Source organism: Protopterus annectens, chromosome 6.part0, assembly GCF_019279795.1.
Source record: "Protopterus annectens isolate FY-2018-M chromosome 6.part0, PAN1.0, whole genome shotgun sequence".
Taxonomy (NCBI): domain Eukaryota; kingdom Metazoa; phylum Chordata; order Ceratodontiformes; family Protopteridae; genus Protopterus; species Protopterus annectens.
The window spans coordinates 1,200,267,900-1,200,284,805 of record NC_056737.1 but is presented as its reverse complement, the minus strand read 5'-3'; the positions used below and the strand labels follow the sequence as shown (position 1 = coordinate 1,200,284,805).

At 41.5% G+C, this 16,906-nt stretch overlaps 1 protein-coding gene across 5 annotated transcripts in view; it reads right to left on the bottom strand.

The window, feature by feature from the left end:
* The window catches only part of LOC122804756 (sodium channel protein type 2 subunit alpha-like), a 2,239,151-nt gene that overhangs the window by 1,232,516 nt on the left and 989,729 nt on the right, over nt 1–16,906 (bottom strand). For all 5 annotated transcript variants that reach the window (XM_044074821.1, XM_044074820.1, XM_044074819.1 and 2 more), the window contains exon 5: nt 2,005–2,094. In XM_044074821.1, the coding sequence (XP_043930756.1) occupies nt 2,005–2,094 (90 nt within the window). The remainder of the gene's footprint in view (nt 1–2,004; nt 2,095–16,906) is intronic.

Genomic DNA, 16,906 nt, shown 5'->3' with positions numbered 1-16,906 from the left:
CCCTCCCAGATACTTGAGGCTGTTAACCTGTTCTACTACATTCCCATCTATCTCAGTTCTTAGCTTCTTCTGATTTCCCCCATTTGCTGCCATTACAATGGTCTTATCTGTACTCAGTTCCAGCCCATGTGCCTTCGGTTTTGCATTTCATTCCCCTGCTTTTTGCAGAAGTTCCTGTTCAGAGTCTGCCTGTAATGCCACATCATCTGCATACAGCAGCTTTGTTGATCTGTCTCCAACAACCTGTTTGCTAATGTAGTCCATCACTACAGCTGAACCTTAATGCATCCTCGCTCCCACTATGCACCCCTCTGTGAGACGTAACACCGTTCATACGTCAGCCATTTGGTTCTTGCACATAGCCTGTACTAATTCTACCAATATGTCTGAGACTTCAGACCACAGCAGGAATGCTCAAATCAACTTCCCTGGGACCTTGTCATCATATATTTTCTCCAAGTCTAGGAATGCCTACTTGGACTCTTTCCTCATCTCTAGTTTCTTCTTAACTATCTGTCTCACTGCAAACATTGGGACACTTGTGTTGCATTCTGACCTGCATCTGAACTGGTCATCTCCCATCTTCCTTTGTACTACTCTGTATATTCATTTTCTCAAATACTGTACTCTGGGTATCAAAAAATGAAACTCTATCCCACCTCCCCTGAGACTACTCAACTCCTTAAATTCCTTTATTTTCATGTGTAGATAACATGGTCTTGTGTGTGAGGGACAGTAAAGAGATAAAAAGGGTTAGGATTAGAGGTTTGAGAACTGGAAAAGTTTAGGTTAAGTATAAAAAGAAAAAGGAAAGGTACTGCAGAAAAGTGAGGATAGAGATAGTGCCATGTATTCTGCCAGTGGAGCTTTGGGCATATCTTTGGAAGTGAGAGGGCAGTAGAGGAATTGAAGAGCATGCTAGGAAGGGTAAGATTACAACAAAAGTTTACCTTATCCTTTAAAAAAGTTATTTTATAAAGACAAACCTTAATAGTCATAGACTCATATCCAGAAGGAGTCTAAATGATGTCTGAGAAGCTGGAGATGGAAGTTAAAGGAATATTTTTGTCTCTCTTTATTTTCTATTATTTGTCATTTTAGAGTAAACTTGATGAGGAGGGATATTTTATAGAAAACTGAAAGGAAAAGACAGTTGGGTATGAGGTACAGTGCTATAAATAAAATAAAATTAGGATAATGATGAAATATGTTAAAACATCCAAGGTATTTAGAAAAGCCTTATGATATATAATAGATCAGTATTTATTCACAACACAGAATGAGGCAAAATAATGAAGGAAATATCGTATGTGTTAATTCTCTTGAATTGTATGATACTGAGGATTTCCTGATATTTTTTTTTTACATTTGTAACCAAACAGTTGAGTATCAGTTATATTCCACTGCACTAAAAGTTCATGGTTTTCTTTCATTTAGTGCCACAGGATCTGTAACATCCCTGTAAGCTACCACTAACTCGGGTAAATGGGTCCTTCATTTATTGTCTCGTGCAAAGGAATGTCTTTGTGCCATTAGTAAGCCTGGTGCTCTGTATTATATCTGTTTGGCAGCATTCATTATCCACGGTCAGTGAATCTCAGGAAAGACTTACACATATTTTCTTGCACGTTTCCACTTACAGTGTTCATCTTGTATGTAATTTCTATTAGTAAAATGGTTCCAGTGTATCACCTTGGTACAATTAAAAAAAGAAATGAAGGCATTTCAATGTTTCAGGTAACACTGAGCATACATTGTAAAATATAATCAGCATGTATGCATGATATGCAAAACAGTAGAAAAAGAGGCAATGTATCAAGTTAGAGTTTGCAGAAACTGTTACACTAAATCACAGCTTATTGTTATCAACAATTTAACCACAGAAATAAGATAAGAACACCAGACTCCTGATAGAGAAAGTAGAACATTTTTAGACATAATCGACAAGTTTGTTAAAGAAAACTACAAAGCGTTTTGTGTTTTAAAGGTAGCACGTTTACTTACTCTACATTCTTGGTCCATTCTGGAGGGTTACTCATGGTCATAAACACACAGTTGGTTAAAATAGTGCACATGATCAGCATGCTGAACAATGTGAGTAATGTTAAGGAAAACAAACAACTTAGCAAAATATCATCACAGTTGTCTGTCAATAAATATCACAACCAAGAAGCATCAGTAGGATCTGTTTTACACATGTGTCGAAGTGGTGCAAATGTTGAGGTTTTGTATGTTTAACATACTAAATATGATTTTAATGATTTGGTATGAAATGTTTTCTAATCCAGGGATAGTCAACTCACCAGATATATATGTTAAAAACAATGGACAGCAATTACCATACATTCACCCTCTACTCAAAACACGGTCCTACTCCAATGTATCTGAAATGGTTTTACAATTGCAGCAACTCAAGGAAAATCTAATTTTGTAAGAGCAACGGTCTCACATATAACTGACAAGATGAAAAAAAAATATATATATATATATATATATATATATATATATATATATATTTATAAATTTTTATTTTCAGCAAATCAACAATGATGTAAAAGAATGGAGGACTCCATTATGAAGAAATAACCTACTTTCTTAACATTCTGAGAGGTGTACTGGTTAGCATTGGTGTTCTCCAGTTGGATTCTCGGCTAGGGTGCCTTCTGTGTGGAATCTACATGTCCTCCCTGGATTCATGTGGGTTTCCTCTGGGTGCTCCAGTTTCCTCCCACATTCCAAAGACATGCATCTGGAGCATTTCTCCCTGGGCCTCTGCTGAAAATGGGCTCTGTCCCAGTTGGACTTTCCTGGCAACCAAATGTTAAATAAATAAACTGAAAAAGGAGAAGTGTTGATTTGCAGGTGGCAGTTTACTATTTTAGTTAATAGTTTTACACACGCGAGATTATCTCCTTAGAAGCTGTAAGTAAAACTAATTAACTCCAACAACCTGTCTTCCACAGGGTAGGTATAATGTGCCAAAGCAGTGCTTAACTTCTGTTTAAACTTTACAGAGATGTAACAGTATTTCATTAGATAGCAGTACATTAATCTGGAGTGATATATGGTGGCATTTAGGATTTAAAGTAATTATATTCATTAGTGAAAGATGAGATTAATATTTTCAGAAAAAAATCACATTCGTAAACATTAAAGATCATTAAATGCCCTTTGGTAAGATACCACTTTCCTAACTGCCAAAAACAATTCTTTTAGCTAAAGTAAACAGTTTAGCTACTCATTTCATCTAGCATACCTTGAAGCAGTCAACTACAGAAAACAGACTGAGCTTGCTGCAGTTAAGAGAACAATGAACAAAGCCATAAAAGCATGTATCACAAAAACTGCTTCCATCTCCCGACTACAAAAAACACATATCCTAACTGAAAATGTGTATTTCTACTAAGTTCATTTCTGAAGTTAAATAAATAACTTATGTATAACTATAGTTAATATTTTTCTGAAAATATTAATACTAGCTCCTGCCCATGCTAGGACCCTACTTAATTCCACCCCCCCACACTCCTCTCTTTACCTGTCATTACTCTAAACCTTTCAGCCTTCTACTACCTATATATACTATCTGTTAAAAGAAACAATATCATGACTCTATTATCACTCTAGCTCTGTTTGCTGTAATATTATGTCATACTAGGCGAACGTCCCACTCTTTTTTTCTCTAAACTCGCATCTGCATTTTTATTTTTGTACATACTTTTTATGCAACTTCTGTTACTGTAAATATGTGCAACAATATAACTGTGTAAGTTTTCCTGCATTTCAGTGTTTGATATAACTTTGTAATACACTGAAATGGGCCTTTGGCTCAGCTGGACTAACCCAGTTAACAAATGACAAATAATAATAAGAAGATTCACGGAGCAGTGACATAAACTCTAGCCCCTCTGATGTACTGCATTTGTGGTCATTGCCCTAGATTTGCAAAAACACAGAAAGATGGAGGAGAATGTTATACAACACAATTATTTTAAGAAAAATAAATACATTATTTAACATTTTAAATATAGGAATCAAGATGCCTCAGAACCACAGCAATGAACAAATGCTACAGGTGCTGAGATACCTCTGTTTTAGTGTATCTTTTTTCTTATTTTAAAATTAGTATGAGGACAATTTTTTAAAATAAGACAAAAAATCTTTCTAGCCTTCTCAATACATCTGTGAGATAATTATTCAGCTAGTATAATAACTGTACTAGCCAGATAATTACACTGTACCTTCCCATTACAATATGTGGTAATTTGAACACAGAAGTGATAAGTCATATTACTTATTAGAATGACTTCTTATCTTTACCCCCACAAATAAAGCAGCAAGGCATGGGTAACTAAATCATGTTCTATTACTATGTATTCTCTTAGCAACTGGTAGCAGTGCTTTCTCAGCAATCTCCAGTCATATGACTAGAGGTCACCAGAAGCTCAGAACCACAGTTCTTTCTAGGACACATTTCTCTTGTAGGTATGTTTTTTTTTTTTGGAAGATAACCAGATAGATATGTATGTAATGGTAGCAATAGACATGGCCCACAACAGACTAAGCCGTATTTTTTTTAATTATTCAGTTTTGCTACTATCATCTGGGGTGGGTCTTGAAGCAACAACTTGAAATGCATTACTTTGTGTTTTTACAACTTTTGGTGAGCACACATCATAGGCAATTATCAGAAATGTCTGTCTTTGGGAAGACAGCTGACAGAAGAAGGCAAATGACAGGTAGGCTCATAACATTAGCGTGAACATTGCTGCATTTGGTTGGGGGATATGGACAGTGCATACTGTCTGAAACATACAAGTTAAAATACATTGCTGTGATCATTTTTGTATTTCATTTTTTTCTGTCAGGAAACCAGGAGGAGCTGTGGGCTGTTGCAGTAACACACATGGTACACTATACAGCGTACCTCTATGTGTGTACTTATTTATTTATGTTTATTTTTTAAATTTTATGGCAATAAACATAGAGGTTATATGTCCTATGACACCAAGAGGAAATGTATTATTGTAGTAATTATTTCACCACTTTTGGAGATCAAACATCGCAGATGATTTCCAGAAGTGACTGTCCGTTGGGGGGCATATGTGAACAAAACAAAGGACAAGTTAGTATAATCTTAATCAAGTCTCATGCTCAACCCCAAAAAAGACCAAACTATTACTTTTTTCCAAAATTCATAAAAATACAAAATTTTGAAATCCTCTCTTGTGATAATACAACCGTTGACATCACTTCTCGTAGCAAATTTATTAGGGGAGATAGTGGATGATAATCTTACATTCGACTTGTATATAAACAAATTGCATTAAAAAAATCATCAAAAACTGGGGACACTTTAAAGAGCCAAAAATGTTCTCACTGACGCAACTAAAACTACACTTGCCACTAATTATCTTCTCCCCCACTTCTTTATGGTGATCCCATCCTTACTAGCCTCCAGGCTTCACAAAAATTAAAACTTGAACAATGCCATAACAAAGTTGCTAAATTTGCAGCAAATACCCCTTCCAGAACCCACCACTGTATAGTACTAAAAAGCCTTAATTGGTTAGAACTGCCTTGTCAACTAAAATACACACAGCTTCTTACCACCTATAAAATTATCCAGCATCCATCTGCCTGTCCAGCACTAAAAATATTCTACACAATTATGTTCCCAGTTAGTCACTGCAATCCAGTGACCAAAAACTCCTGTCTGTCTACAAACCTATCAGATCTGGGCACTGTCTGTACTCATACAAAGGTTGCTGAGGCTTGGAACTCCTTACCTGTATCCATTAGGTCAATACTCTCCCTTCCATCTTTCAAAACCACTCTAAAAGATTTCCAAGCTATAATCTGGTACTCTTCTTGCTCAAAACCAGGATAAGCTATATCCCTAAATGCGAACAAGTACCTTTCCATTCCTTATAACTCCTTACTCTCCCTTCTTCACTTACTTTCTTATTTCTGTCAAATTCTCTTCCTTGACTTTCTCTCTAAAAAGCCTGGTTTCCCTAACTTCACATTACAGTTTCTGTTTGTATTAGACTAACTTACCTTATATTAAATGATTGTCATGTAACTTGTATTGATTTCTAACTAATTTTTATACTATAGCTCATTTGTTATAATTATTTAAACTGCAGATGTTTTTGTTTTATTTTTTGAAGATTACAAAAATAATTGTTCTCAAAATGCTTTGAAATAATTTGGAGATTTTCTGCCTCGGGCCTTCACTGAAAATGGGCTTCTACCCATTTGGACTTTCCTGATAATCAAATGTCAATAAATACATAAATAAAAAAATAAAGCAATCATTGCTCTGGCATGGTGGTGGGGTGAACGGTGTACAGTGTCTAAGAACTGCAAGTTGAAATATATTACCGTGGTTGGTTTTCTTTCACTTTAATCACAGCGTAACATCTGAGAATTAGAAGATTTCTATCTTTTGGAGGAAGATACAGTGACAGGGTATGTGTGAAAACACAAGCCTTTTATGTGATCTGGCTAACCTAAGGACAGTTTCTGTGTTTAAGAACAACGAGTTGAAATTCATGGCTGAGTCGCCTAAGCCTTTCACTTTCTTCACAATCACACATCAGAGGTATGCACAGAAAGTAGTTGTCTTGTTTTGGGTTACAGGGTGTGCATGAAAGTAAAGGACAATGATGTGATTCATTAAAAGCAATCACTGATATGGCTTGTTTAGGGAAGGGTTTATGTGTGTGTGTGTATATACATACATATATATATATATATATATATATATATATATATATATATATACACACACACACACACACACACACACACACAAACATATCTATATCTATATCTACATATATATATATATATATATATATATATATATATATATATATATATATATATATATACACACACACACACACACAAACATATATATATCTGTATGTATATATATATATATATATATATATATATATATATATATATATATATATATGGGTTCATGTCAATACATCGACATGTTATTACATCGACAGCCACTAGGTCGACTTCAAATAATCGAACTGTCACAACAACGAAAACTGAAATAAACGACGTTAATTTCACCGACAATTGAAAAGCATATAGCAGCAGTAAATAACACATTTGTGCACATGTCTACAGGTTTCCCGTCATCTCCAAAACGTAGACAACTAATCCTCCGTCAGCAAAGATTTGACACACTAATTTCCAACATGTACAAATACTCTAACGTCGAGTTTGTGCACAGTATAGCTAGATTACTTAAGATGTAAGTTCAAGCAGTGCTGTATTTCACTTATTAAAGAATCGGAGGTCACTAAAACAGTTGATCTTAACGGTATATATTGTAATGCTACATGTGTTCTGCTATAATTAGTAGAACGCTCAAAACATGGACACAGTATGGTACATTTTAGACGTTTACATTGTCTGGTTGTCGGTAAGTTAATGTCGATTATTACAGTTGTCGATGGTTTGACTTTTCGTTTATTTCGTACTGCAGCAGTAGTTGTCGATATAATGACATGTCGATGTATTGACATGAACCCATATATATATATATATATATATATATATATATATATATATGTGTGTGTGTGTGTGTGTATACATATATATATATATATATATATATATATATATATATATATATATATATATATATACACACACAAACATATCTATATATATATATATATATATATATATATATATATATATATATATATATATATATATATATATATATATATATATACACACACACATATACATATATGTGCCCAAAAGCAACAGTTTGGAATAAACTACTGTGATTATTGTCTCTTTCACTTTCTTCACAGTCAGACCTCAGGTATGTACAGAAGATGGATGTCTTTTTTTTTTGTATACTGCTGCATATCCACAAAACAAACAGCACCAGAATTACCCATTTTAAAAATTTAAACCTTGCTTGTGATATAAATAGGACCTGCAGACGAGATAGGTATGTATCCCAGAGACTACCCCGTCTGTGGAACAGGCTCCCAATCCATGTGAAGCAGAGTTCCTCCCTAACTCAATTCAAGTGCAATTTGGACAATTGGATGGGAAACCGGAAATTCATCCCTGGTTTGGGACCTATGTCTCTAATGGACACAGGTAACCTGTAAATGGTTCATCTCCCATTCCCATGCTTACACTTATCAAGGGTAGCAAAACTTGTCAGAGATTTGGGATGCATGACTAGGCTTAAAAAGGCCCTTGTGGTCGTTAGCCTAGAAAACACCTATGAACCTTTGTTATGGGTAAGGATGTATGCTGCATGTACAGGAGGATTGTTATATGGTCACTGTTGAATAAAACATTATATGGGCTTTTGAAGGAAAATGTATGTACCAAAGATCAACAAGCCAGAGTATGGTACTGTGGTGATTGTTTTTCATTTTTTTCTTAATGAGACATCAGAAGTATACAGAATGTGGGTATCAATTTTGTGGGACAGATGATGTATGAAAGCAAAGGGCAGTTACAGGATTGCTCCATAATAATTACTGATATGATTTGTTACTCCATAATGATTAGTGATATGGTTTGTTGGTTGGACAATATACTTTACGTGGTAGCTTAACAGTCAAAGCTTGTATACCCTCTCAAAAGATACACACCATATGGAGACAGTTCCCCCAGGGGCAGAGGGAGAATTCAATTGGAAGATGCCATCCCGGTGGAAGAGGTGATCCACATAATCAGGGATCTAGGCATACCTTATCTGACAGATCTTACCAGCAGTCCTGAAAGGAGGCCTGACAGTCCATCTCTGGAGGCAGTCAAGGGTTATCTATCCATGCATCAGAGAGCCTGGTTAGAAATTACAAAAGATTCATGGGTGCGGAGGATAATATTTAGAGGTTATATCATACCATTTTCATATCCACCCCCATTAGTTTCAAAGAAAATCCCACTTATTCCACACACACAGAGGGAAGCAGCACTAGAAATAAATAGGCTTTAAGAAAAAATACTCATCCATGAGGTCCCCACAGTCCAAAGAGAGTTCAGAACTTATTCAGAATTATTTTTAGTGGCAAAAAAGACGGGGGACTGGAGACCAATCTTGGATCTCAGCAAACTAAATGAATTGGTTCAGCCTACAGAGTTTTAGACGGTCAAGGCTCAGTCGATTCTGGTGTTTCTGCACAGGGACGACTGGATGTGTTTGATAGATCTTCAGGATGTATACTATCACATCAAAATGAACAGAAGATCCAGAAGATATCTACGCTTCCAGCTGGGAGCCAGTCATTACCATTTCAGAACACTGCCCTTTGGTCTCGCCGCAGCCCCCAAGGTTGTTTTCCAAGTGCATGGAAGTAGTTCCATCTCACCTGAGACTGCGGGGATTCCGAGTGTTTCTGTTTCTGGATGACTGGCTCCTGACTGCTCCAACCAGACGTCGACTAATTCAAGCATAGAACTGCTTACTCCAGCTGTGTTCTCATCTGGGGATATCCATCAATTACAACAAATCTCAACTCAATCCATTTCAAACTCTGGAATTTATCGGTGCTCTTTTCAATATAGTCACTCAAATATTTTTTGTCCCTCTCACTTGTATTCAAACAATTCAGTTTCAGGTCAAAATTCTTCCCTTTCAGCTCATCTGATGCTCCAAGCCTTGGGATCCATGTCAGTGGCAGTCACCCTTGTACCGCTGGCCATATTCCATATTTATTTTTTATTTAACATTTGTTGACCAGGGAATTCTGACAAGGACAAAGCCTATTTTCAGTGGAGACCCAGGTAGAAATGCTCCAGATACATGTCTTTGGAATGTGGGAGGAAAACGGAGTACCCAGAGGAAACCCCCATGAACAGAGGGAGGATATGCAGACTCCGCATAGAAGGCATCCCAGCTGAGAATCGAACCGGAGAACCTCTTTCTGTGAGGCAACAATGTTATCCGCTGCACCACTGTGCTGCCCATATGAGAATTCTCCAATAGACATTCGCAACTCAGTGGTGTATTCTCCAACACCCATTATCCAGGCCAGTCAAGATAACTCAAGCTTACAAGAATTACCTTCTCTAGTGGATCCACTCCAGTCAAATACATGAAGGCTGTCCCTTTGTTCTTTCTCAGTCCATGGCCACAGTAACCATGGACGTCTGTCAAGTCGGGTGGGGCGGCACTACTTGGGAAGGACAGTTCAAGGTACATGGTCACCTGAAGAGGCCAACAAACATCAATGTCCTCCTAACACTGCATGCCTTTCAAGACACTTTCCCTACCAGGACTATAGCACTTCAGAAGGATAATATATCAGTGGTCTGGCACATCAACAAACAAGGGGAACCAGGTCTTACTCTCTTTGCCGAGAAGCTATGAGAGTATGGCAATCGGAGCTCTCCTCCAATTGCTTTCTGATAGCAATTTACATCCCTGGGAAGTCTACTGTGATTGCAGACAAGTTAAGCAGGTCCATACTGATGCCTTGTGATTGGTTTCTCAATATCAGGGTCATGGAGATGAGTTTCCATTGATGGGGCCAACTATGCTGCAATCTCTCTGCTTTTCCCCTCAGCAACAAGTGCAGCAGGTTCTTTGTCCTGATCCCCCCAGTGGGCGAGTTCCCAAGAAATGCTTTACTTCATGCTTGGTCTTCTGGTCTCCTTTAAGCTTAATTCCCATTACCCCTCATTCCCAAATTTCTCCGGAAATCATACTGGTTGAAGATCACAGTCTTCCAAATTACCCCTTACTGGCCTGTCCGATCTGGTTTTCCTTCCTTTGGCCTCATCTTTTACATCTGACATGGATTCTGGATCCAGCTCCAGATGTCCTGTGTCACCCAACAGGCATGACTGATCTGGATGTTTGACCGTATACTTTTTCCAGTTCCATTGATTGCTTAGCAGCCCAGGCTGTCCTCCCCCAGCTGTCATATTCTGTTATAGGTTCATAGGTAGGTACTAGGCTATCTGCCCAAAGGCATTTATAAGCCTAGCCAGAATGTGTTGGCTTTCGCCGCCCCCTTAGATTAGTTCCCTGTGCCTCTGTCCAGCAGAGCCACTGAAGTGATCTTCAGGGTAAACTTTCGGTTTCCCATCCACTAGTCAAGGTTTCTTTTGAAGAGTTCACAAGGAGTTCTGCCTAATGTATATTGGAATCTTGTTCCAAAGCATGGGAAGTCTCTGGGACAGGAATCTATCCCTCCAGCACATCCTATTTATTGTTGTGGTGAGGTTTAGATCCCTAGAGCATGTGGCTCGAGGGGATAAGGTTTTCTTCAGGTGGAGCATGTCCATCAATTCTGGGTTGCACATGGCCTTGTGTGTCAGGCAGAGATCACCTCTAAGCAGGCGATATGCAAACGAGTACAGCTGGAGTTTCTTCAGTCGAGCTGCATAAGGCATCTGTTTGAGGCCAGTGATCCTCTTGGTGAGGTACTTTTGTGGTCTTTCCAGCTGTTGCAGGTGTCTTGTAAGGTACATTCCAAATGGGGCATTGTACTCTATGATCGGTCTGATGAGTGATGAGTAGAGGGGAACAATGACCTCCTTTAATCTGTATGCAAACCCTTTTGTGATTAGGTGGGCCACGTAGAAGGATTTTCTAACCATTTTGGCAGTGTGATCATTAAAGGTGAGATTACTATCTACTTGGGTCCCCAGATCCCTTATTACGTCTTCTGTATTTAGGGGACTACCACCTATGTGGTAGTTTGTTTTTTTCCAAAGGGGATGACTATGCACTTTTTGGCATTTAGCTTGAGGCCATGATTTTGACACCAGGTATCCGTCTCAGTGAGACCCTTTTGGAGGATGTCTGTGTCAGCCGGAGTGTCATTTATAGCTCCTAGTTTACAGTCGTCTGCGAACTTGGTCAGCCATAGTCCTCCTGTGCTTGCCTGTACCTCTGAGAAGTATATGCCGAACAGGAGGGGTCCTAGGACTGAGCCCTGGGGAACACCACTTGTAACCGGTTTAGAGTTGGACCTAGCTTTCACAACTCTCACCATGTGGGTTCTGTCCATGAGCCAGTTGTCAACCCATCTTGTGACGTAGGGGTTTATGTTCAGGCTGGTGAGCTTGTCTGTAATACCAGAATAGGGAATGGTGTTGAAGGCCATTGTGAGGTCTTCTTTATCTTCCTCTAAAGCTTAAACTGGAAAAATTCACAAAAGTAAATGGAAAAGATTTGATGTAATGGGATCCTATCTCGCCTACATTCATGACAGATGGGTTCGGAGCCGATCCATCGGCTCCGACTCAGCAACTTATATACTAGCACGAAGTCTCTCATTGGCTGGGCTATACCCTATCCCAGGATGCACTACACCTGCTTCCCCAGATCTCGTTTGCCGCTTTACAAGCTGGACGTGGTCTCGACTTGGCTGGAGCTAAGTGTTTATTTTTACCTTTATTGGTCCTTGACCTTGGGGTTTTTGTCATATATTAACCAAACAGCTGTTTTAACAGCTTCTTTATACTATTTGTGAAGTTTGAGTGCTTGAGTGTCGTCTGGTACTTGTTCCTTTTTCTGTCGGGCAAGGCCCGTTTTAGTTAGAGGGCCCTTGCCCTATTCTTGTGTACTACTTTAGTTAAAAGACCTTTTGTACTATTAAATTTAATTCCTTTGTGGTTATTTGTCTTTTCGGGCCAAGCCCGTTTAAATTAGAGGGCTTTGGGCCGTTGTATTTATTTGTCAGTTTGTGAGGTAAATTTCCTCTAAGTGCTTGCGCCAGTGAGTCTCGCGCTTGTCAGTTGGCGCTTCTTCTTTATAGTGCTTGATTTTTGTGGTGAACTCTATTTGTTGTAGTACCTGTACTATGTCTAAAGAACAAAAGTCAGGGTTTAAAAAATGCACTAGGTGCAGTTATAAAATGTCCATAACAGACAGCCATTCAATTTATGTTTATTGTTTGGGGCCGAAACATCTACAAGAGACTTGTAGCGTATGTCATGCTTTTTCTGCTAGAGTTCTTCAAGAACGTAAGAACAAGCTTATTTTAAAAGGGCTTATTAAACCCTCCTTTGAGGAAGCTTTGAATCCTCCTGTTGCTTCCAAAGAAAAGATCGTCGGCTCCGACAAGTCCGTCGGAGCCGACTTCTAAAGAAAAAGTTGACCTCTTCTTCCTCGGCTCCACTGACTTGGGCCGAGTGTCGAAGTCTGCCTCGATACCTCCTACTTGGCTCCATTGTCTTGAGCCGCAAGTTGGAAGTATCGAGGTGAATCACCTCCATCGGCTCCAATGGCTTGGGCCGGTGGAAGTGTGCAGCTCAGACTCTTCCCCTCGGCTCAAGAAGGCTTCGGCGCCGATGGTGGTCCATGAGGTGGTGGAGTCGGCGCCGACAGTATTGGAACCGTTTCGGAGCCGGTCCCCTTCTCCCTCGGAGCCGAGAGGAAAGTCTTTTTGAGTGTCTACCTCCTCTAAATCCTCGAGACTATCAGATTCGGACCTGGATAGGGTTTTGCAGAGGCTCTTCCAATCTCCAGTGTTTGCTAAAATGGTCTCGGCTCCAGCACAGTTTGCTTCGGAGCCGATCCCCCCCCCAGACACATTTGATTCCTCCTCCAACCTCCTCTGAGTTGTTGGAGCCGGTGGTGGTGGAGCAATGTGGAGCCATACGGTCGGAGCAGAGACCCCTATCAGGCCTTTCGGCTCCGACCATGCTTCCTACCCTGTCCTCCGGTTCAGGGTTTGGTACTCGACCTCTACAGCCGGGCCCGAGGGAACACTTTGGGATTAGGTGCTTGATTGCCTAGTCTTCCTCTCGGAGCATCGGCTGCTGGAATTCCCAGTGCCATTGTGGCCTCTAGACCAGTGACTTCCTTGGATTCTGGAGGTCCGGCCTTTGAGGCCATGAGGAGCGCTGGCCATGCCTTTGCGGATTCAACTAGACTCTACCTCACCCTCCCTAGATTTGGAGACTGGTGCCTCTGTTGCGTTGCAGGCCCCGGCAGCGGGGCCCCAGGGCCTGAGGATACCCCAATCGGGGGTTCCCTTCTTCCGGGTGGTCCGTCCGAAACTGCTTCGGATGAACCCCCACGGAAGAAATTGTGTAAGAGGAAGCACGTAGACTCCCAAGATGAGTCTATTACATCGGATACTGACCTCGATGACGCTGAAGGGTCCCCCAAATCATCTTCGGATGATATCTCCTTCTCAGATATCTTGGAGATTCTGAGACAGAGAGGTGACTGGCAAGCCAAAACCCCTTCAACTGAGGAGTCAGTCTTCCTCAAGGCCTTTGGGGCCCAGCCCTCCGCCTCCTGGGTGTCTCCGCCCTTCGATGAACTCCTTGATTTGGTTTCTCGAAGGGTGTGGGAACACCCTGATTCTGTGGAACCGGTGCCTGCGAGGCCCAATAAATTCTTGTCAGCTCCCCCCCAGAAAGAATTTCTCACAAAGGGTGTACCGGTAGATGCTTTGGTGGTGGCTTCTGCCACACAGCAGGACATGGCAGAGGCTTCGACGTCTATTCATCCTCCTAATAAAGATTCTAGGAGTATGGATAGGTAGGGGAAGCGTACCCTGTCCTCAGCGGCCTTTACCTTACGGTCGCTGAATTATTTATGTCATTTTACGAGGCTCCAAAGGGATCTTCTCAAAGAGCTAAATGACTCCCTTGTTGGTAATCTACCTGAAGCGCTGGCCTCGACTGTTGGCGCACAGATGACTACTCTTTGTTCTATTGTTAACTCGTCCATGAGGCTCATCTCGTATGCGGCCGAGGGGGCGAGTAGAGCAGCGGGAACAGGCGTTGCCCTTAGGAGACAAGCCTGGTTACGCTTGTGTTCGTTCACGGAGGCCTTCAAGTCTTCCTTCGCCGCCTTTGATGGGTCATCTTTGTTTGGACCCAAGGTGAAGGACACACTAACTCGGTGCGAGCAGGAGGGCAAGACTTTGACTGCCGTTGGGGCCCGTTATTCCGCTCCTTCCAGGCCTTATCCCAAGGCTGGGAGAGGAGGGAAAATGTGGTTTAAAAAATCCCAAAAGTCTTTCTCTACTCCACCCTGTGATTCCCCCTCCAGAGGCAGGGGGGGGGAAATTTTGGAAGACGCCGCCCCAGAGGTGGCAGAGGCCCCCGTAACTCTGGAGACCACGATTCCTTTCGTGGTTCTTCATACAACCAGCGTTCCTGAGTGGTTGCCCGACTGTGCAGCTCCGGAGCCAGTCGGGGGTCGCTTTGCGGCGCATCCACAAGCTTGGGAATCCATAACAAGCGATCAGTGGGTGCTTCGCATTATTACCGGAGGATATATCATCCCTTTCAACAAACCCCCCCTTTCTTTAAGGGAAATCCCAGACGTGCCACCCAGTCAGCGGGATCAGGCAGCATTAGAAGTTTCAAAGCTGCTGGAAAAAAGAGCCATCCAGCCTGTCCCCATCGACCAGATCGGATCAGGAACTTACTCAAAATTATTTTTGGTACCAAAAAAGACAGGGGACTTCAGGCCCATATTGGACCTCAGTTCATTGAATCGTTTCGTCAAGAAGTCCAAATTCCGAATGGTCACTCTTCAATCTATTCTTCCTTTGCTGGAAAAAGATGCATGGATGTGCTCGATAGATCTCCAGGACGCTTACTATCATATTCCCATAGCTCAAGAGTCCAGGAGACATTTACGCTTCGCCTCGAGCCAGTCATTTCAATTCGAGCACTGCCCTTTGGTCTCACCACAGCCCCCAGGGTGTTCACCAAGTGTCTGGCAGTGGTAACTGCTCACCTGAGAAGTCTGGGATTCCAGGTGTTTCCTTACCTAGACGACTGGCTCCTTACAGCCACCTCCGAGCATCTACTTCTCCAAGCGCTCAGAGCCACGTTCACCTTGGGCCGTTTCTTGGGGATCACATTCAATTTGCAAAAATCTGTACTACAGCCTTCTCAGTGTATTACCTTCATAGGCGCAGACTTAGACACAAAAAGAATGCGCGCCTTTTTACCGCCAGCAAGAATTCAGATCTTACAAGATCAAGTCAAATCCTGCCTTCACTTACAGAGAGCCCCGGCCCATCGGATCCTACAACTGTTGGGCTCGATGGCGTCGACTATACTTCTAGTTCCCTTGGCCAGACTTCACATGCGAATTCTACAATGGCTGCTGTCGGTTCAATGGTCTTATCAGGAACTGCCCTTGAACCACTTAATCATAATCACGGAAAGTTGCCGTCGAGATCTGCGTTGGTGGCTTCTACAGTCAAATCTCGACCAAGGGCGATCCTTTATTCCTCAACGTCCCGTTGCCACTGTGACCACGGATGCCTCCCAGGTAGGGTGGGGGGGTCATTACCTGGACAGGTCGGTCCAAGGCACATGGCAGATCCAGGAAACACATTTGCATATCAATGTCCTGGAGATGAGAGCGGTACTATTGGTACTCCAAGCTCTCCATCACGCTCTCCCACAGGGCCCAATTGTGATCCTATCTGACAACATGTCGGTAGTATGGTACATAAACAAGCAAGGGGGTACCAGGTCTTACCCACTATGCAGAGAAGCCATGAGACTGTGGCACTGGGCGGTAGCTACCAACCGCTTTCTAATGGCAACGCACATACCGGGGAAGTCCAATGTGATTGCGGACAGATTAAGCAGGACCATTCTCTTGCCCCACGAGTGGTCCCTCAATCAGAGTATAGCTGCGAAAATCTTCGACAGATGGGGTCTTCCTTGCTGCGACCTGTTTGCCAGCCCCCACAATACGAAATGCAGAGAGTTCTTCACACTGTTCCCTTCTCAGGGACAGATTCCCAGGGACGTTCTGACTCACATTTGGCCCCCCGGTCTTCTCTACGCATTCCCTCCGTTCTCCCTCCTACCGAGGGTGATACAGAAGGCCATTTACATGGAGAGCGAGATGATTCTGATTGCCCCGCACTGGCCTCGTCAAGTTTGGTTCCCTTTCCTA